The sequence below is a fragment of the Ictidomys tridecemlineatus genome, chromosome 2 (assembly GCF_052094955.1).
Source record: "Ictidomys tridecemlineatus isolate mIctTri1 chromosome 2, mIctTri1.hap1, whole genome shotgun sequence".
Taxonomy (NCBI): domain Eukaryota; kingdom Metazoa; phylum Chordata; class Mammalia; order Rodentia; family Sciuridae; genus Ictidomys; species Ictidomys tridecemlineatus.
In genome coordinates this window covers 217,864,387-217,886,422 of record NC_135478.1, presented here as the reverse complement: position 1 = coordinate 217,886,422, position 22,036 = coordinate 217,864,387, and the positions used below count along the sequence as shown (strand labels likewise).

Here is a 22,036-nt window from a genome sequence, read left to right as displayed (position 1 = left end):
ATAACTCTAAATGATAAATGATTAGATTACCATTTGACTCCAAATGGCAGGGATTTTAAAGCATAGATTGAAAGACTCCAAATAAATTTCTAATTTAGTACTATAATTGCTTTTTTAAAGAAAAACCTTCATTATTTCATGAGAAAGTGCGTTTCTGAAATAAATCTTAGAATGGAGGGCTGTAGCAGTGATAGAGCCTTGGCCTAGCATACGCAAGTCCTGTGTTCCGGCACCACCTGCCACCTCCCTCAACCCCAATCTAAACAGGGTAAAATAAATGTTGGAAGTTTGGATACCAATCAGATAATAAACTGTTCTATTCTTTTCCTCCTATTCCTATGGCTTATCCCCTATCACACTACTAGTTAGGATCAATGGTAGGACTAGAATTCTTATCTGGATACTAGATACTTTTTCTAATATCTCATGCTATCCCTTTTACTTGGATGACTTTGGATGCCAGCAAAGGAGTCATGAAGATATAAATAGTCCTAGTGAAACCGATAATTCTTTGTTAATCAGAGTTAGACTATAAGCAGCAGTTTGCCTCACACCCATTTCTATGTCTTGGGGACTTCCCCCCATGCTTAAATATAATACATTTGCAGCAGTAACCATGTCTTTCAATAGTAGTGATTCACCTCCTCCTCCACACACATACTCTTTAAGACTTTTTAATATTTAAAGACTGATCATTAATAGCAACAAAACTTTGACTTAATGTGTGTCCAGTATTGTGTTAAACGCATTTGTCAGTTTAATCCTTATCATTACTTTGGGCTACATGCTAGGTGGTAGGTATTTTTGTTATCCCCATTTTGCAGGTGAATAAACAAAGCTTAAAGTGACTTACCCAAAGTGACACTGCTAATAAAGAGGGCAATTATCTAATGCAGAAGTCTATGGTCTTATTCTACCTTTGTCATGCCTTTGTGCCCCTCCACCCTTACCCATAGTTGGGCTATATAATTCTAATTTCTTCAACCATTGTTCTTGACATAATTTGTGGATCTTTTACTAGGTATATTTTATTTCGCTGGTTTCTTTTTAGAATTAGACACATAAATTTGGGTAATATATTCAAATTATACGTCAGATCATAACTCAAGGGTTATGACATTATCATGTGGTAAAGTAACAGATTCTTATATTACACAATTTTTAGCTATATTTAGTGTTTATGAAAATATGTGTGTGTATATATATATATATATATATATGTATATATACACATAAACATATATATACATATATACGCAGGCATACATAGAGGGCTATAAAATATAATGATTAACTTGAGCCAGTGAGGTCACACAGACCCCATTTTTTAATCCCATTCGGACCTTAGTTCCTGCAGACAATTTACCTAGTCTCCCTGTGTCCTACCTCATAAAATGAGAATAAGATTACACATGTGGTAATTTAAGGATCTGAGCTTTATGTAGTTTCTGAAATACAGTCCTGCACAAGTAGTTGGTTCATTCATTCAACAGATACTTATTGGGTGCCTTCTAACATTTGCACGGTAATGGTAGCTCATCATATGAATGCCCCTGGGGATATAGAAATTTTTTTAAAAGGTCCTAAATCTCTGCCTTAAACTAGTTGTGCTTGAGTCAGGGAAGAGAGGTACATACAATGAACATATAAATGAGCTAGAACATTGTACTTAACAACATTTAATGTACTGTGAAGAGGACCCTGGCTAGAAATTATAGAATTCTTGCCTATGGAAAACTGACCAGTCCAAGAGAAAAGACTTGTAAGTAGTGATATTTGAAGGCCCTTCAGTGTAAAATCAAATGTACACCCACCATTCTACAGGTTTCTAATCCTGCACTTAAGCAGTCCTTAATATGTTTTCTTTTTTTCCTTTTATTGGGGTGAAATACCCAGAAAATTTACCATTTTAACCTCTTTTAGGTATAGAATTCTGTGATTTTAGTGCATTCATAGTGTTGTGCTACCATTACCACATTACCGTTATTTATCTCCAGAAGATTTTTTTAATACAGAACAGATTGGTAATTTATTTTCATTCACTTGATTTATTAGAGAAAGATTCTTAAGAATATTGAAGACTGGTGTGTGTGTTAGCACACGCCTATAATTCCAGCAACTCAGAAGGCTGAAACTAGAGAATTGCGAGTTCAAAGCCAGCCTCAGCAAAAGCAAGGCGCTAAGCGACTCAGTGAGTCCCTGTCTCTAAATAAAATACAAAATGGGGCTGGTGATATGGCCCCTGAGTTCAATCCCCGGTACTCCACCCACAAAGAAAAGAATATTAAAGACCTAAATAAATAAGCAAATTACATTTTAGTTCCATCTGATATGAAAATCTGCCTGTGACTTGGAAACAAGAAAATGTACCTTATTACAAGTATAATGACCACTCATAAGACTTAATTATAGGGCTGGGATTGTGGCTCAGCGGTAGAGCGATCGCCTAGCACATGTGGGGCCCTGTGTTCCATCCTCAGCACCACATAAAAATAAATAAATAAAGGTAATGTGTCCAACTACAACTAAAAAAAAAAAAAAAGCCTTCCGGCTGGGGTTGTGGCTCAGTGGTAGAGTGCTTGCCTAGCATGCATGAGGCACTGGGTGATTCTCACCACCACATACAAATAAATAAAATAAAGGTCCATCGACAACTTAAAAAAATTTTAAAAAAATAAGAATTATATATATATAGGATGCAAAAAAAAAGGACCATCAATACATGTGAAAAAGAAGAAATAATATACAGCATTTTTGGATGAGAGTGCATGCAGAAATAATGACTAAATTCTGTAGATCTTTATCATACCAAACTGAAACTTTTTTAAATATTTATTTTTATATCTTTACTTCATTTGTTTATTTTTATGTGGTGCTGAGGATCTAACCCAGGGCCTAACACATGCTAAGTGAGTGCTGTACCACTGAGCCCCAGCTCCAGCCCCCAAATTGAAACTTTTTATCCATTAACCACTAACTCCCTATTTCTCTCCTCCCAATCTGTAGCAACCAACATTCTCTTGTTTATATGAATTTTAATACTATGGTGGAATCATACAATATTTGTCCTTTTGCGACTGGCTTGTTTCACTTAGCATAATGTCTTCATGATTTATCCCTGCTGCAACATGAATAATGCATGCTTAAAAATTCCCTTCCTTTTGAAGTCTCAATAATATTTCATTATGTGTGTGTGCGCGTGTGCACCACATTTTGTTTAGCCATTCATTTGTCAGTGGACACTTGGGTTGCTTTTGTTGTTATGAAGAATGCTTCTGTGAACATAGGTATAAAAATAACTGAATGTTTTTTAGTTGTTTTGGAAATATATCAAGAAATAGAATTGCAGGATTACATGATAATTATATTTAAGTTTTTTAAAGAAATTATCATACCTTTTTACATAGTGCTTGCACTGCCTTACCTTCTTTTTTTATGTTTTTATTTGTTCTTTTTAGTTATACATGACAGTAGAATGTATTTTGAGATATCATATATACATGAAATATAAATTCCCATTCTTTTTGTTGTACATGATGTGGAGTTACACTGATCTTGTATTCATAGTGAACATAGGAAAGTAATGTGTTCAATTCATTCTCCTGTCTTTCCCCATTCCCATCCCTTCTCCATCTGCATATCAGAGAGAAAATTGACCCTTTGGGTTTTGGGGCTTATTTCACTTAGCATGATAGTCTCCAATTCTATCCATTTACCAGCAAATGCCATAATTTCATTCTTCCTTATGGCTAAGTAATATTCTATTGTGTACATGTATCACATTTTCTTTATCTGTTCTTCTGTTGAAGGACACTTGGTTCCGTAGCTTAGCTACTGTGAATTGAGCTGCTATGAACATTGATGTTCGAGTCACTATAGTATGCTGATTTTAAGTCCTTTGAGTATTTGCTGAGAAGTAGGATAACGGATCAAATGGTGGTTTCATTCCAGTTTTTCTGAGGAATCTCAGTACTGCTTTCCAAATTGGTGGGGCTGCACCAATTTGCAGTCCCACCAGCAATGTGTGAATGTACCTTTTTCCCCACATCCTCGCCAACATTTACTGTTCCTTATATTCTCAATAATTGTCATTCTGACTGGAGTGAGGTGAAATCTTGATGCAGTTTTAATTTGGATTTCTCTAATTACTAGTGATGTTAAACATTTTTTCATGTGTTTGTTGGCCATTCATATGTCTTCTGTGAAGTGTCAGTTCAGTTTCTTTGCCCATTTATTGATTGGATTATTTTTGTTTTTTTGGTGTTGTCTTTTTTGAGTTCTTTATACATCCCAGAGATGAATATTCTATCTGAAGTGCAGGAGGCAACTATTTTCTCCCAGTCTGTAGGCTCTCTCTTCATGTTCTTGATTGTGTGCTTTACTGTGAAGAAGCTTTTTAGTTTGATACAATCTCATTTATTGATCCTTGATTTTATTTCTTGCACTTTCAGAGTCTTTTTGAGGAATTCAGTTCCTAGGTCGACATCATGGAGACTTGGACCTACTTTTTCTTCTAGTAGGTGGGTCTCTAGTCTCATGCCTAGGTTCTTGATTCACTTAAAGATAAGTTTGGGGTGGGGTGAGAGATAGGGTCCTAATTTAATTGTGTTACATATGGATTTCCAGTTTTCCCAGCACCATTTGTTGAAGAGGCTGTCTTTTCTCCAATGTATGTTAATGGTGTCTTGTCTAGGATGGGATAACTGTATTTATGTGGGTTTGTCTCTGTGTTTTCTATTCTGTACCATTGGTCTTCATGTCTGTTTTGGTGCCAATAGCACATGGTTTTTGATACTACAGTTATTTAGTATAACTGTAGGTCTGGTATTGTGATGCCTCCTGCATTACTTTTCTTGCTGAGGATTGCTTTGGCTATTCTGACGTCTTTTTTTATTATTTTTTAGTTTTAGGTGGACACAATATCTTCATTTTACATTTATGTGGTGCTGAGAATTGAACCCAGTGCCTTGTGCATGCTAGGCAAGCACTACACCACTGAACCACAACCCCAGCCCCCTCTTTTTTTAAATTTTTTTTTTTGGTTGTTGTTGTATACAACATCTTTATTTATTTTTATGTGGTGCTATGATTCAAATCCAGTGCGTCGCGCATGCAAGGCAAGCGATCTACCACTGAGCTATATTCCGAGTCCCCCGGCCTCTTATTTTTCCAAATGAATTTCATGACTGCTTTTTCTATTTCTATGAAGAACTTCATTGGAACCTTAGTAGGAATTGCATTAAATCTGTATAGTGCTTTTGGTAGTATGACCATTTTGACTATATTTATTCTGCTTATCCAAGAACATGGAAGATCTTTTCATCTTCTAATATCTTTTCCAATTTCTTTCTGTAGTTTTCCTTATAGAGGTCTTTCATGTCTTTTGTTAGATTGATTCCCACATATTTTTTTTTTTGAAGCTTTTGTAACTGGGATAGTTTTTCTAATTTCTCTTTCAGTTGATTCATAATCAACCAGTGTATAGATCACAATTGATTTATGAGGGTAAATGTTATATCCTGCTACTTTGTTAAATTCACTTATGAGTTAAGTTTTCTGGTGGAGTTTTTAGGATCTTCTAAATATAGAATCATGTTGTCAGCAAATAGGGGTAGTTTGAATTCCTCTTTTCCTATTTGTATCCCTTTATTTGTATCTCTTTTGTCTAATTGCTCTGGCTAGAAGTTTCCAGAACTATGTTGAATAGAAGTGGTGATAGAGAGTATTTCTGTCTTATTCCTGTTTTTAGAGGGAATGCTTTCAATTTTTCTCTGTTTAGAATGATGTTGGCCTTAGATTTAGCATGTATAGCTTTTATAATGTTAAGGTCTGTTCCTACTGTTTGTAGTTTTTTTTAGTGTTTTGAATGGATGCTATATTTTGTCAAATGCTTTTTCTGTATCTTTTGACATAATCAGGTAATTTTTGTCTTTAAGTCTGTTGATGTGATAAATTACTTTTATTGACTTCCTAATGTTAAACCAGCTTTGCATTCCTGGGATGAACCCTACTCGATCATGATGCACTATCTTTTTAATATGTTAATTTGCCAGTATTTTTGCATCTATGTTCATCAGGGATATTGGTCTGAGATTTTCTGTCTTTGTTGTGTCTTTGTCTGGCTTTGGTATCAAGGTGATATTGGCTTCATAGAATGAGTTTGGAAGGGTTCCCTCCTTTTCTATTTCTTGGGATAATTTGAGGAAGATTGGTGTTGGTTCTTCTTTAAATGTTATGGTAGAACTCTGCTGAGAATCCCTCTGGCTTTTCTTGGTAGGCTTTTGATGTCATCTTCAGTTTCATTGCTTGAAATTGATCTGTTTAAATTTTCTGTGTGCCGTTTCAGTTTTGGAAGGTCATATGTCTCTAAAAATTTGTTGATGTCTTCAAAATATCTATTAGAGTATGAATTTTCAAAATAGGTCTGATTATCGTCTGTATTTCAGTAGTGTCCATTGTGATATTTATTTCCTTTTCATCATGAATTTTATTTGAGTTTTCTGTCTCTTTGTTAACTTGGCTAAGGGTTTATCAATTCTACTTTTTTTTTTTTCCCCCAAAGAACCAACTTTTTGTTTTGTTGATGTTTTGGGATTCTTTCTTTTGTTTCAAATTCATTGATTTCAGCTCTGATTTTAATGAATTCCTGTTTTCTACTGTTTTGGTGTTGATTTGTTCTTCTTTTTCTGAGCCTTTGAAATATAATGTTAGGTTATTTATTTGTTGACTTTCTACTCTTTTAATGGATGAGCTCAATGCAGTAAACTTTTCTCTTAGCATTGCCTTCATAGTGTCCCAGAGATTTTGATGTGTTGTATTGCTGTTTTCATCCATCTAAGTATTTTTAAATTTCATCCATGATTTCTTCTTCTATCCATTGGTGTCATTCAATAGCATATTATTTAGTCTCCAGATGTTAGAGTAGCTTTTTTTTAAATTTTCTCACTGATTTCTAATTTCATTCCATTATGATCTAAGAGAATGCAACAACTGAGCTATATCCCCAGCCCATCCTTTCATGTTCTTATTGGCCATTTGTATGTCTTCTTTAAGGATGTGTATGTAAGCCTTTTGCCATTTTTAATTGTGTTGTTTGGGTATTGGTTATTGTGTTAACAGTTTTTTTTTTTTTTAACATTCTGGATATCAGTCTTTATCAGATAAATGATTCATAGATATTTCTCCCATTCTGTGGTTTTCTTTTTCACTCTGTTAATAGTATCCTTTGATACACAGAAGCTATTTTACTTTTGATAAAGGCCATCTTAACTAGTTCTCCTTTTGTAGCCTGTTCCTTTAGAGGCACAGTGATACTTAAGAAGTAATATCAAATCCAATGTCATTTATGTTTTCCCCTAAGAGTTTTATCATTTTAGCTCTTATGTTTTGATCTTTGATCGATTTTGAGTTGATTTTTGTATACAGGGTAAGGTAAAGGTCAAGCTTCATTCTTTCTTATATGGACACCCAGTTTCCCAACATAATTTGTCAAGAATGCTATTCTTTTCCAGTTGAATAGTCTTGGCACTCTTGTCAAAAATAATTTGGCCATATATGGGAGAGTCTGTTTCTGGGCTCTCTGTTCTGTTGGTGTGTCTGTGATTGTTTGATCTCTAACTTTGTAGTAAAAAAAGTTTTGAAATCAGAATGTGAGTCCTCTAGCATTGTTCTTTTTCCAAGATGTTTTGGCTATTCCGGGTCCCTTGATATTTCAAATGAATTTCAGAAAGGATTTTGTTTTGTTTTTAATTTCTATAAACATGTCATCAGAATTTTGGTAGAGATTGCATTGAATCTATAGGTTTATTTGCTTAGATTGGCATTTTAAGAGTTTTTAAGGTATGAATGGATAGCAAAGAATAACCATATATTTAAGAAAAATTCTTTTAGCCAGAAAGACAACTGCAAATACGGTGGTAGGAACTCAGACATTAGAAGAAAATTTGTAAATAACTGTACTTAACTATACTTAACATCAGAGCTACTAAAGTAGCAGAACTCTTGGAAACTAAAATTACTATACAGAAAAAATATATATAACATATATGTATACACACAGACTTGTGTGTATGTGTACAGATTAATAAATGTTGGAAGATACATATTTCAGAAACAGAATAAAAACAGATGGAAATATTAGATGAAAGATCAGAAAATTAAAGAATATATTCAGATCTGTACAAATTATCAGTACTTTTAATTATGAGAAATATAAAACTCCAAAAACAGTTTGAGAAAACAAATAGGTTTTATTTTCCCTTAACAAGAAGCATAGAGGTAAATTATCATAAGATTAATATTCAAAGTTGTTAGTACTGGATTGTATCTCTATAGTCCTTTTGTTTCTTTGTTTGGTTTGGTTTGGTTTGGTTTTTTTCTTTTTTTTAATTTTTGTTGTTTTGGTCAAGGCTACAGCAGATTTGAGTCTCTCTCCCTCAGAAAACTCCTCAAAGAAAAAGCAGGAAATAGAGATTATGTTGTATACTGAGTTCTTGCCAAGAGGAAACTCTTTCTCCAAAATTCCCTATAAGTCTTCCCTTTATATCTCATTGACAAGAGTTAGGTCATTCTCAGCCCTAGACCTATTGACTGTACTTATTAACATTTCCTGAAATGAGAAACTAGAATCAATTTTTCCAGTATTGACATTTTTTCTTCAGATTAGTGGTGCTTTCTGAAATCACCCTGCATATCTAGTTATAACACTTGAGTTCCAGTTAACTCAAAATGTATGATTGTATATCTAGGGTCCCCTGCCAGCTGATGACAATAACAGTCCCTAATATTTATTAAGTTCTTGGTATATGCACCAGACCTATTCTAAGCATACAGTAACTTATGTAATTTTCAACCCATAAGTTACTGTATGCTTAGAATAGGTCTGGTGCATATACCAAGGACTTAATAAATATTAGGAACTGTTATTGTCATCAGCTGGCAGGGGACAGTTCTTATTTTTGTTTTATAGATGAAGAAACTATATTCTTATTTTTGTTTTATAGATGAAGAAACTCAGACGCAGACAGGTTTAATAATAATATGGCCATGGTTATACAACTAATAAATGAAACAGCCAGTGTTTGAAGCCAGACATTCTGATTTTAGAATCTGTGCTCTCAATCACCATATCATTCTGATGCTTGACATCTTTTCTGATCGTAAGTCTGTAGGACAGTGCACAGGCATTTCATCAGTTTTTGCAATAAAAGGAATACTAGAAGCTAGGTGCTTCCTCTGAAATACAGAGGAGTCCATTGCATATGTTTGGGGGCAGTTTGTAAGATTCATCATATGTTATGAAATTAAGTTTAGTAAGAACAAATTTAACTAGCTAAATCATTAAAAAAAATATTTCATTGTTTTTCCCATTACATTAAAATTGAATAGATCTTTGAATTTTTTCCCTCCAATCTTAATTGAAAAATAATTCTCATAAGATTAATTTTCTTAAAATACATGATTCGGTGGTTTTTCATATACTCATAAGAAGTTGTACATCATCATTACTAACTCCAAAACACCTTTGTCACCCTTAGAATAAAATTCTTAATCCATTAGTATTCATTCCCTTCAGCCCTTAGAAACTAATATGATCTACTATTTGTTCCTATGGATTTGTCTCTATATACTTTCTGTATCCATTCTTCAATTGATGAACACTTGGGCTGTTTATACTTTTTGGTTATTATTAATAATTCTACTGAGAACTTTCATGTACAGGTTTTGTGAAGGCATGCATAGGTTTTTCATTTCTTTTGGTTGATGCCTAGGATTAAAATTGTTGGGTCCTATGGTAACTCTTTAAGTTTCAAGGAATTGCCAGTTTTCCCAAGCCTTTGCACTATTTTACATTCCTACACCAATATATGAAAGTTCTAGTTTTATCACATCCTCACCAACCCTTGTTATTTTCTGTTTGTTTTCATTATAACCATTCTAGTAAGAATGTATGGGTATCTCAGTTTGATTTTGGTTTACAGTTCCCAAATGACTAATGATGTTGAACATCTTTTCATATGTTAGCCGTTTGTATATCTTCTTTGGAGAAATGTCTATTCAAATCCTTGACCCATTTTATTTTTATTTATTAGTTTGTTTATTTATTTACTAGTAATGGGGATTGAACCCAGGGGACTCTTTGTATATATATAAAATTAGTTGTAGATGGACACACTACCTTATTTTATTTATTTATTTTTATGTGGTGTTGAGGATTGAACCCAGCACCTCACATGTGTTAGGCGAGCATTCTACCACTGAGCCACAACCCCAGCCCCCCAGGGGACTCTTGAACCACATCCCAGTCCTTACAATGTTTTTTTATTTTGAAACAGGGTCTCACTAAGTTTTTTAGGGCCTTATTAAATTGCTAAGGCTGCCCTCAAACTTGAAATCCTCCTGCCTCAGCTTCTTAAGTTGCTGGCATTACAAGCATGCACCATCAGATCTGGATCTTTACCCATTTTCAAATCAGGTGTATGTGTATTTTTATTCTTCAGTTGTAATATATTCTTTATATATTCTTGATAGTAGGCCCTTATCCAATAGGATTTGTGATATTTTCTCCCATTCTATGAGGTGTTTCTTTTAACTGTCAAATCTTTTTTTTTTAATTATTTTTTTTAAAGAGAGAGTGAGAGAGGAGAGAGAGAGAGAGAGAGAGAGAGAGAGAATTTTTAATATTTATTTTTTAGTTCTCGGCGGACACAACATCTTTGTTGGTATGTGGTGCTGAGGATCGAACCCGGGCCGCACGCATGCCAGGCGAGCGCGCTACCGCTTGACCACATCCCCAGCCCCATTGTCAAATCTTTTGAAGCATAAAAGTTTTAATTTTGATTGGAGTCAGGTTTATTCTTTTCTCTTCCTTTTTTTTTTTTTTTTTTTTTGGTTGCTGTACTTTTTGGGGTGTCATATATATGAAACTATTACCTACCTAATTCATGGTCAGGATGATTTACTCCTACATTTTCTTGTAGGAGTTTTATGGTTTTAGTTCTTGTACTTTTTAGGTATCTGCTCTGTTTTGATTTAATGTTTTTGATACTAGGGATTGAGCACAGGGGTGCTTTACCACTGAGCTATATCCCTAGTCCTTTTCAGTTTTTACTTTGAGACAGGATTTCACTAAATTGCTGAGTATCTTGCTAGGTTGCTGAGGCTGACCTCCAACATGGAATCCTTCTACCTCAGTCTCCCAAGCCTCTGGAATTACAGGTGTACACTACCACACCCAAATTGAGTTAAATTGTAATGTGATGTTAGGTAGTAGTTTAACTTTATTCTTCTACAAGTGTCTATCCAGTTGTACCATTTTTTGAAAAGACCATTTTTTTTCCTCCATCAAATTATCTTGGCACCATTGATGAAAATCAGTAGACCTTAGGACCCTCGGTTGTTTTGTTGTTCTAAATGAGTATGCTTATTCCAATATTACACTGCCGTGATTATTGTAGCTTTTAGTAGATTTAGAAACAGTATGAGTTCTCCAAATTCATTCATTTTAAAGATTGTTATGATGTATTCTGAGTTCTTTAAAAACATGAAAATTGGGATTTGATAAAGATTGCATTGAATCCGTAGATCAACTTGGGGATTGTTGTCATCTTAATGATGCTTTTTTCGAATTATAATAAATTAGATGCCATCTGGGGCCAGGGTTGTGGCTCAAGTGATAGAGCACTTGCCTAGTATGCGTGAGGCACTGGGTTCTAAGCACCACATAAAAATAATATAGACATTGTGTCTACCTAAAACTAAAAAATAAGTATTAAAAAAAATTAGATGCCATCTGTACCCTCAACTAACTTATAGTTTTGAAGAATAATGTCAAGAACTTGGCCACATACTCTAGTAATTCTTCACAAGAACTACTGGTACTTTTTTCACTGCTACTGATTTTTACTAACAACAGCATTTATTGCTTTGTGGTAGTCTAGTAATCTTCATTTTATTTGTCATCTCATTTAACCATCCAAAAATTACTTCAGCAATAAGAAAAATTAGCCATATAAAGAAGAGTATGATTAATACTCTAAAGGAGGTAAAGGAAAGAATAGCTCTTCTGGCTTTTATCTTTTTCTTTTCTCTGACTTTTATCTTAATTAGGGTTTGATTAGAAAAGATGCATTCTGAAGAAGTGTCTGATATATGCAACATTTTAAAAACCTAATGAATTTTTTTGGTAGTAGTCACTGAAATATATATTTATGTGGAACTGACTTGCTCATATTTGTAGTTAGAAAACAGTGGAAAACAGAAAATATCAGAGAAAATGGTAAAGATGATGATGGTCCAAGGCCATCTTAGTTGAGGCCCTTGAATAGAGTAGAAGAAGGATGGGGAAGGATACAAAAAGTAGAGGAAGCTTTCATTTTATGACTTTAATCTTCAAGTGGTTAAGTTGAAGATAATGTTGTTTTCAGAATGAATTAAAGGAGTCTGGGGGAATAGCTCAGTTGGTAGAATGTTCAATCCCCAGCACCAAAAAAAAAAAAAAAAAAAAAAAAAAACCAGAAAGTATTAAAGGTTGGAGGAAGAGGTTGGGATCCAGAGAAAAATAGAGAAGGTTAAAATAAATATATGATGTTATTAAAAACAAGTAAAAAATTTCAGGCAGTAGGGTGAAGGACCATATGAGTCTTAAGTTCCATGAATTGATAATGGAAACTATTCTAGAACGAATTCTTTTCTTCAGCAAGTATGTAGTAACTTGAGAGAAAAATGGAATAATCAAATGGTGGGATTTTCCCAAAATTGTTATTTGGTAACTTTCTAGCTAGAGAACCAAGATATTACAATGGCATTATTAAAATGATGAGCCACAGAGGAAGGGAAGGAAGACAGCAGTCGCCCAAATATGAAAAATGGCTTGAGGGATTAATATTGACCTGAACAGATCAATGTGGTCGTAAGTTGTAAATTGAAGAAGGTATATGTGTGTGCATCTAAGGTCATGAACAGCTTCAAATTGAGATCTTGTCATCGTTTGGATTTCTTTTGTAAATACTGTGGTTTGAGTGTCTCTGGGTCTTGAAGACAGAATAGAAATAAATGCCTTTAGAGATAAGTTTAGGTAACTCTAAGGCAGGATAATGAGTTAAAAAGACCCAGGTGCCTTGGTGAATAGCAGCTTCAAGGATGAAGAGAGGTGGAGTACATACGTTTCATACTTAAGAGGAGGGGATGTTGATAAATGTGGTGAAATTATAATTTGTAATCCATAATGGAGGAATCCATATATTTTCAAAAATTAAAGTTAACATTTTGATAAGGGAAATAACATTTTGAAAAATGTTTCCACAAGTTCATTACCTTTCCTAAGCTCAATCTTATGTAGTAAATGTACTGGCCCAGATGACAGGAAATAAGAATATTTATGTATATTGGGAGGAAGCTGTTGTCTCTCACTTGTGTGTATGTAATCTTCAAAGGGTATAAGTTTTGTCTGTTTTATTTATTTTTGTAGTCTAAACCCTGAACAATGCCAGGCACATGTGCACTAAATATATATTTATTGAATGATTAGAGACTCAATGAATGAATTTCGAAAATTATTAAATGAGAAAGGTGCCCTTCTGTTGGAACTGAAAGCTAAACAGAATTATAGCTCATACAAATTTGAATTGATGTCTATAATGCCCTGATAGTCTCTGAAATAGTTTAGGTTCAGAGTAGGGCAATTAGCAAGTTTTTAAAAAGGAGAGGGTATTTTGATGTAGTCTAGTCTCTTATTACCTTAGTAGTTCATTTTACTAGTCCTCTCTCCCCATTTTTTTTTCCTACCTTCAAAATTATGTGGTGAGATATAACATATCATGTTGCTGCTGTAATCTTTACTGAAACGAAATTTCTTTTTCATTCTCCTTTGCCTTTGGTACTTTTCCTTTACTTACAGAATAAATTTCAGACTGTATAGCATGCCATATATATACTCTCCACACTCTGGTCTCTTATCATTTTTCTAGTCTTATTGTTTTCCTATTTGTTTAAATTCTACAAACACATTGATCCCTTGTTCTGTTCCACATACTATGTGGTGTTCTGCTTTACCAGTGTGTAGTTTTTCCTCTGTATCTTAAACTTTCACATCTCCCTACCTTGTTATAGAATATCTTTTGCACACAGGTTTCTCCTCCCTGTATATATCCTCCTTCCAAGTGACAACCTTTCTAGGCAGCCCCTCCTCCATTAATTTTCACCCTTTATCTGAAGTGTTCTCTGTTTATTTCTCATATATAATACTTAAAAGTAAAATTACCACTACCTTAAATAATAACTGTGTACATACAGCATTCAATTTATTCCATCTCTTTACTTTAAATATCATCTCTTCCTTTAGAATTTGATACCTTATGTAGACAGTTGTCCTTATAGCCTTAGTTAAATGAAAACTTTGAGGATATACAATTGCAGCAGCCCCAGAATTTCTTGATTATGGGGTGTAAGTCACATTTTCAAATACAGTTCTTATTCTGTAAGCAGTGTTTGGTGGGAAAAGAGATAATCAGAGATCCATGGAGTTTTTAATTCAAGCTATTTAGGAGGCTGATACAGGGCAATCACAAGTTCAAGGCCTATAACCCTGACTCAAAATTTAAGAAATGAAAAGGAATGGGGATGTAGTTCAGGGATAAAGCATACCTGTGTTCAGTTCCCAGTATGGCAAATAAATAAATACATAAACACATACATAAATAGAAAAATACAAGTAAAGTATTTTCAGGAAGAAGGAGATTTTGGTGCTAACAATGAGATCTATTTATATACCTCCATCTTGTATTTTGACAATTCCTCTTAATCCTTCTATGTCCTTTTCTGTTCTTTTTTAAATATTTTTTTATTTATACGTGGACAAAATATCTTTATTTTTGTTTATTTATTTTTATGTTGTACTGAGGATCAAACCCAGTGCTCACATGTGTGAGACAAAGCGCTCTGCCACTAAGCCACAACCCTAGCCCATCTTTTTCTGTTCTTAAAGTGAGAGAGTATGTGAATGAGTGTGAGTGTGTATGAGAGAGAGAAAGCAAATGAGATTTTTATATACCTATAACTTTCTAGAAAATAAAATTTAATGGAAATGGAGATAGCTGTTCTTGAGTAGTACAATATTTTATATTATACTAGACTTGTGGTCTGGAAGGTAAATTATTATTTGACCAGAAAATAGGAAAATTCTATACTTTTTAAATTAACATTCATGGACCATCTAAACATCACATATATAGGTCAGGTTTCTCAGTGTAATGTGGTAGTGTCTACAAGTTTATCCATTTAAAAGTGAAAGTATCCATTTACAGTATTCTCAGTATTTACTTTGTATCTTGTAACTTAAAACCCTTTTAGCTAGATTATAAGGTTTTAATCAAAGACTAAAATTTCGTGTTTTCTTTTGTTTATGTTAGGCAAAGTCCAGATTCAATGTGAGTCTACTTTATTTTATAGGCCTATGAAGAATACATCAGCAAGCTAGCTGCCCTCCAACAAAGAGAACAACAGTTATTGGAATCCCTGGGGAATGGAACTGATTTTTCTGTTTCTAGCTCTGCATCAATGGACACCGTTACATCTTCTTCCTCTTCTAGCCTTTCAGTGCTACCTTCATCTCTTTCAGTTTTTCAAAACCCCACAGATGTGTCACGGAGCAACCCCAAGTCACCACAAAAACCTATCGTTAGAGTCTTCCTGCCCAATAAACAGAGGACAGTGGTGAGTCATTTTCTTTATCATTTTCTTTGTCTTTTTCAGACAGATAGTTGTTAAAAATTAATATGTTATCACTTTATATTCAGAGATTATGCAAATGGAAACATTTGTTTCAAACAAGAATGGAAAAAGCGTAATTATTTGGTGCCAAAATCTATATTCCTTAACAGGGACAAATGATATTGTCAGATTTGACATTTAAACCTGTCTACCAAACTTGAAAAACACTTAAGTCTAAGGACCAGTTCTGATTCTAACAATCAGAATTTTAAGACTTGAGCTTGTTCGTTGTCTGTTAGGTAAGATTGTTTCTCCTTGAGATATCTCTGTTTTGTGATACTATCAAATGTTGAGTTTTCAGTGTCCTTGATATTTTCCTCTTATCTGTATAACTTTGTATTATTTATTATTAGTATCATCATTGGAACTATATACCTTATAAGTAACATTTAAAGCAATGAAATCTGCAGAATTATTATGAATGACCTGTAATCCTCAAGTGCAGCAAATATTGTCAGTAAATGTAATAATAATGTATGTACAAACATCACTACATTTTTAATTCATTTGGTTGACTTTTACTGCTAATTTTAAAAATTTCCAATTAGCTGAAGTCAAGATAGTTTTTCTTTTTCAGAAATTAAAAGTACAACTGGTATTTTCCTGTGTTGTTCATTTTTTTTTTAATTTAAAAAAATGTTGTAACGGGGCTGGGGATGTGGCTCAAGCGGTAGCGCGCTCGCCTGGCATGCGTGTGGCCCGGGTTCGATCCTCAGCACCACATACCAACAAAGATGTTGTGTCCACCGAGAACTAAAAATAAATATTAAAAAAAAAATTCTCTCTCTCTCTCTCTCTCTCTCTCTCTCTCTCTCTCTCTCTCTCTCTCTCCTCTCTCACTCTCCTCTCTCACTCTTCTCTCTCACTCTTAAAAAAAAAAAAATGTTGTAAGGCATTATGCCTCATAATTTAGGAATTCCTGCACTTGAGATCAAACTAAAAATTAACAGAGTTTCCAGCAACCGGCCTGTAGATTTTGAGCTTACCTAAGAATTACAGCTTTCCAAAGGAGTTATTATCAGGGAGGCATTCATGTGTACTTTTTCTCTCCTTTCTTCCACAAACAGAAAAGAGTGGGTGGTCAAAAAATGACTTTAGACTATTCATTGTGTAGATTTACTACTCAACTTATAAAAAAAAAAAAATTAGTTCTCCTACTCTAGTATTTAGAAAGAAATTGAAATTGTTTACACAATTAGATGGAGAATTTCTTATAAGTATCTTTCCACAGATGCCCCCTTAAAAAGGGGAATATGGGGCTGGGGTTTTGGCTCAGTGGTAGAGCACTTGCCTATTATATGTGAGGTACTGGATTCAGTTCTCAGCACTCCATATAAATAGATAAAATAAAGGTCCATGGACAACTAAAAAATATTTTTTAAAAAGGGGAATATAAAGTAAGAGGAGGTAGGGGATTAGCAAGGATGGTGGAATGTGATAGACATCATTATCCAAAGTACATGTATGAAAACACGAATTGGTGTCAACATACTTTATATACAACCAGAGATATGAAAAATTGTGCTGTATATGTGTAATAAGAACTGTAATGCATTCCACTATCATTTTTTTAAATATCAGTAAAAAAACTGAAAAAAAGAATATAAAATGAAATTATATGTGAACTATCTGTGAATAGAAATTCTGTTGTCTTTGAAGCAGTCTGTGTTACACAATTTATGACAAGCCATCCTATCTCAAATAGATCTTAAATTAATTCTTTATTTTCTGTACTCATGAGCAGAAAGTAGAAAATATGTTCTTGAGTTCCAAGCTTTCCCCTTTTCCTCACTATAGTATTCTTCATCAAAACCTGATAAACTTAGTAATTGTGTGAGTTTGTAGATGCAAACTATATAAAATTGGAGTTGTTAAAGATTGCCTTTCAAATTTCTCAGACTAAATGATTAAGATAAGGTAGCCTCTTCATATTTTATGAGAAAATCTTAGAGAATCCTTAAATTTAAAAATACTACCACTAAAACTTATGGTTTCCTCTTTTTTAAAAAAGCAATAAATACAACTGAAACTCTTCAAAAATGTAAAATGATAATAAATGAAGAACTGCTAGGTAATTGACTAGACTTAACCTTTATAATCCTAGCTAGCCTTAGAATAAATAAGTTATTGGTTCTTATCCATGATACTTAGACCTTAACTTTCATATTCCATCCTCAGAAAAACTACACGTCATGAACTTTAAGAAAGTTTTTGAATAGTCAGTAAATGGATCTGTGCTTCACACTCATTTAGGGACATGATTTTATCATTCTCCCTTGGCCCTTTTCTTAACTCCAACTAAATCTTCTCCTTTTTTTCTCTCAATTCTTAATTAATATCAAAAATTACTATTTGAGCATTTACCATATTCCAAGTTTTGTGCTAAGGTCTTTCATCTATTGTCTTAATCAGGATAATTCACATTTTAAGTAAAATTGTGTATAGTAGTCAACAACAACTCCTCAGTTAAAATACATACCTCTATCTCTTTTTCTTAACTTAGAAACAGTTAAGGCAGCAGAACCAATTAGCAGTAAATGGAATCAAGTACCAAAATAGGGTTATTTTTTTTAAAAAAGGATTAAGGTTTGTAGTCCAAGATTGCAAACTTAGCATTTGCCTATTTTTTTCTATCCAAAAATTCCATTTAAATGACAGTAAGGATGTGTAAAAATAAATAAATAAATAAAATTAACAAAACAGGATAGAATGCTATCAGAGGGCTAGACAGTTTTAGGAATTCCTGAAAGATTGAAAATATATGACTGGATGAATGAATAAGCCAACATAGAAAAACAAACTAAATACTAGTAGCTGGATCCATGAAGAAGCCAAATTCTGATAAATCATGAAACTTAGTCAGCAATTACCAAGAAGAGGATTTCCTGTTGGGCAGTTATTAGATTAGTAATTAATTCAAAGTTTCCTAGTAGTAGGACAAAATCATGTCTTTGGAATCAGGCAGGTAATTTAAATATGAATATGTTGAAAGTGTGTGTTATGAGCTCTGTAGAAAACGAAAGTGAACTAGACCTAGCTGAAAACATTGGAGTTCTGAATTTTGAAAAGAATAATTTTTTTTAAAGGTACTGATCAGATATTTTGAGACCTATGTTGAGTTCCTAGCATAGCCCTGGGCTGCACATAGCCATAGAACAGGGAAGGCTGCCTCGTGGAGTTATTCAGGAAGGAGGCCCCATCAGTTCCTTTTCAGTATATAGGCAGCAAATGGTTTATAACAATTACTGCTGATTAAACTCTGAAATTGTTTTCTAAACAAAATTAAATTTCTGCCTGGAGACTTCTGCACGTGTGCTAGAATGAGAAAGATGAGCGGAACTGAATATCATATGCCCATGAATCTCAGAGAAATCCAGTGAGGAAAAGAATAAAGGCTAATATACTCAGGAATTAAAAAATACTCTGTTTCCAGCTGAAGTGTTCAGGTTTCCAGACTTTTCTTCACTCATATACCCTTCAGTAGTATCTGTGTATAATAGGAAAAAACAAACTGCTTTTTCCTACTCCACTTTGAGCATAATAACATTTCTGTGACCAGATGTGTTAGGTGTTTTCCTCCCACTAAGCAATTCCCAAATTCTCTGTAGATGTCAACTTGGGTGCCTTACAATTTTTGGAAAAAAAAAATTATTGGAACATAATTTGTACATTTCTGTGGGATGCATTATGTAGCAATTCTATACATATTCAGTGTGTAATAATCAAATCAGGGTAACAAGCATTTCCATCTCTTTCAAGCATTAATCACTTTTGTGTGTGGGGAATTTTGTACTGAAGAGTTTTGAAATATATAAGGTTGTTTTATCTTACAGTTACCCTACCATGCTAAAGAAGAACCAGAATTAATTGCTCCATTCTCTGTTTAGGTGCTTCTAATTGAACTTCTTTCCATCCTCCCCCATTTCCCTGGTCCTTCTTGTCTCAAGTGGGATCCTTTAAAATTCACTCATTTCTGACACCTGGAGTTATCAGAGGCCTTACAAGTTAAAGGCTCAGTCCCACAAGGATGCCCCACTTCAGCCAAGTGAAGTGGCATACACCTGTAATCCCAGCAACACAGGAGACAGAGGAGGTTAGCAAGCTTAAGTCCACTTTCTTCGCCGTAGTGAGACCCTGTCTCAAAAATAAAGGCTGAGGATGTAGTCCAGTGATAAAACACCTCTGGCTCAATCCCCTGTCATCAGCCCCCATCCCCAAATGCCCCCACTAAAGATGCCAATGCAAGTTCCATTTTGTGACCTGTATTTTTTTTCTTTTTTTTTGATTTGAAATTTCAACTTTATTTACAAAAGTTCTCCTATCAACAAAGATGCCATTCTACCCCTTCAAAATAACTGATAATTTTCACAAAAACTATTTACATAGTTTTAACCTTTCTATATAAAACTTTATTATGGGACAAACAAACAACCTCTCTGAGATGATCCAAGACACAGATGAAAAATAAAAAACAACTTAATAGCATGAATGCTCTATTGACAGAATAAAGAATTAAGAATAATATATTTTAATATATGCAGATATTGGTTTGGTCTCATTATTTGGGCCAATTAATAATAAATGCATAAAAAAACTTAGAACCATAATCATCAGGTGACCAACTTACAAAATTAGAATTTTCCCTGAAATCAAAGAATATTGTCCTTTATAGTATATTTAAATTTGAATGCTTAATATTTAAGACAGTATATACCAAATAGTTAATCAAACAGTTCAAAATAAAATTATCTAAATTACTTTTTTGTTTTAATTTTTTTAGTTGTCAATGTTTATTTTATTTATTTATATGTGGTGCTGAGAATCAAACCTAGAGCCTCACACCTGCTAGGCAAGTGCTCTGCCTCTGAGCCACAATCCCAGCCCCTTATCCAAATTACTTATTTACCATTTATATGTAATAAATACTTTTTAAAAATCCTTTAATCTAGAGGGATAATCATCTAAGTCACAAGGGATAATCATCTAAGTCACAAGGAACTTCAAAACTTTGGGAAAAAAATTCATCTCTGAGAAGTGAGAATTTAAAAAAATATATTTAAACAACCCAGAAACAACAGTCCTGTATCCTTTTAACAATCTTTTCCATAGCACAAACTCTTATTAATACCCAGTAATTAAGTATATTTCAATCCTGGAGCTACTACCACTGGTGATCTTGTCTTTCTGTAATGAAACTTCAATAACAACATTTTAAAAAATTAGATAAATAGAAATTCTGGCTTCATTGTCAACTTTACATTTTTGTCAAGTGCAAATTCAGCCTGCTAAGAAATAAATCTTCTAGTGATGACTGAAATAATAACTTTCACTGGCATCTCTTCTTCAGGGTCTCCTTTACCCCCATTGATCTCACTCAAATACTCAAAGCAATATGACAGCAACTGATTTTACTATTATCAGTGGCATTCACATCACAGTTCTTACACATCAAATAAATTTCATTAGCTGAGATTTAATTCCTGACTCCTCTCCGAATTCACCAATTCCCTGTTCTGTTCCCTGGCTAGTGTTGTTAAGGAAGCTCTTCTCATGCAGTATGGTGATGGAGTTGATGCACAGCAGGGCTGCCTTCAGTAGTGTACACAGAGTAAAGACCATGGTCGCCTGGAGCCTTTCCAAGGCCCAACTGATCCCTCTCCCACCACACAGTGGACATAGTGGATGTGGCACCACCACAACCTCCACTGGGTCCTGTATTTCTGATCTACTGGCTATAAATTGAGGGGTCCCACAATTTCCTTTTCAGGTTTGAATATTTACTAGAGCAATGTACAGAATACAGGGAAACATTTACTGGTTTACTATAAAGGTTATTAGCAAGGGTAATCCTAATGTTGTACTAACTGGGTTCAGTGGCACATGCTGTAATCTCAGCTATACAGGAAGCCAATGCAAGAGAGTAACCGGTCCAAGTACAGCCTGGACAACATAGTGAGACCCTGTCTCAAAATAAGAAATAAAAAGAGATAAGGGTATAGCCTAATGATAAGTGTATCCAGGATTCAATCCCCCAGGACCACAACAAATAACAAAAAGCAAATAGTCTTCCTGTACAGAGAGTGCTTTAAAATTGGGAAAAAGAAAAGAAAAAAAAAAGACCACAACCTTGCAGAAAAGATATAGATAGCAAAAGATATAAATAGGCAATTTATAGAAATTTAAATACAGATGAACAATAATGTATATGAAAATTGTTGAGATCTTCTCAATTGTGTGAGAAATGAAAATTAAAGATACCAAGAGATCA

At 33.9% G+C, this 22,036-nt stretch overlaps 1 protein-coding gene and 1 pseudogene across 8 annotated transcripts in view; one reads left to right on the top strand and one right to left on the bottom strand.

The window, feature by feature from the left end:
* Braf (B-Raf proto-oncogene, serine/threonine kinase) overlaps positions 1–22,036 on the top strand; it is a 177,076-nt gene that overhangs the window by 66,445 nt on the left and 88,595 nt on the right. For all 8 annotated transcript variants that reach the window (XR_013435453.1, XM_078040659.1, XM_078040660.1 and 5 more), the window contains one exon: positions 15,448–15,711. Coding sequence is in view for 7 of the 8 variants with exons in the window: in XM_078040659.1 (XP_077896785.1) it covers positions 15,448–15,711 (264 nt within the window). In the remaining variant the exon portion in view is untranslated. The remainder of the gene's footprint in view (positions 1–15,447; positions 15,712–22,036) is intronic.
* Positions 21,139–21,387, bottom strand: LOC101973839 (immediate early response 3-interacting protein 1 pseudogene; annotated as a pseudogene).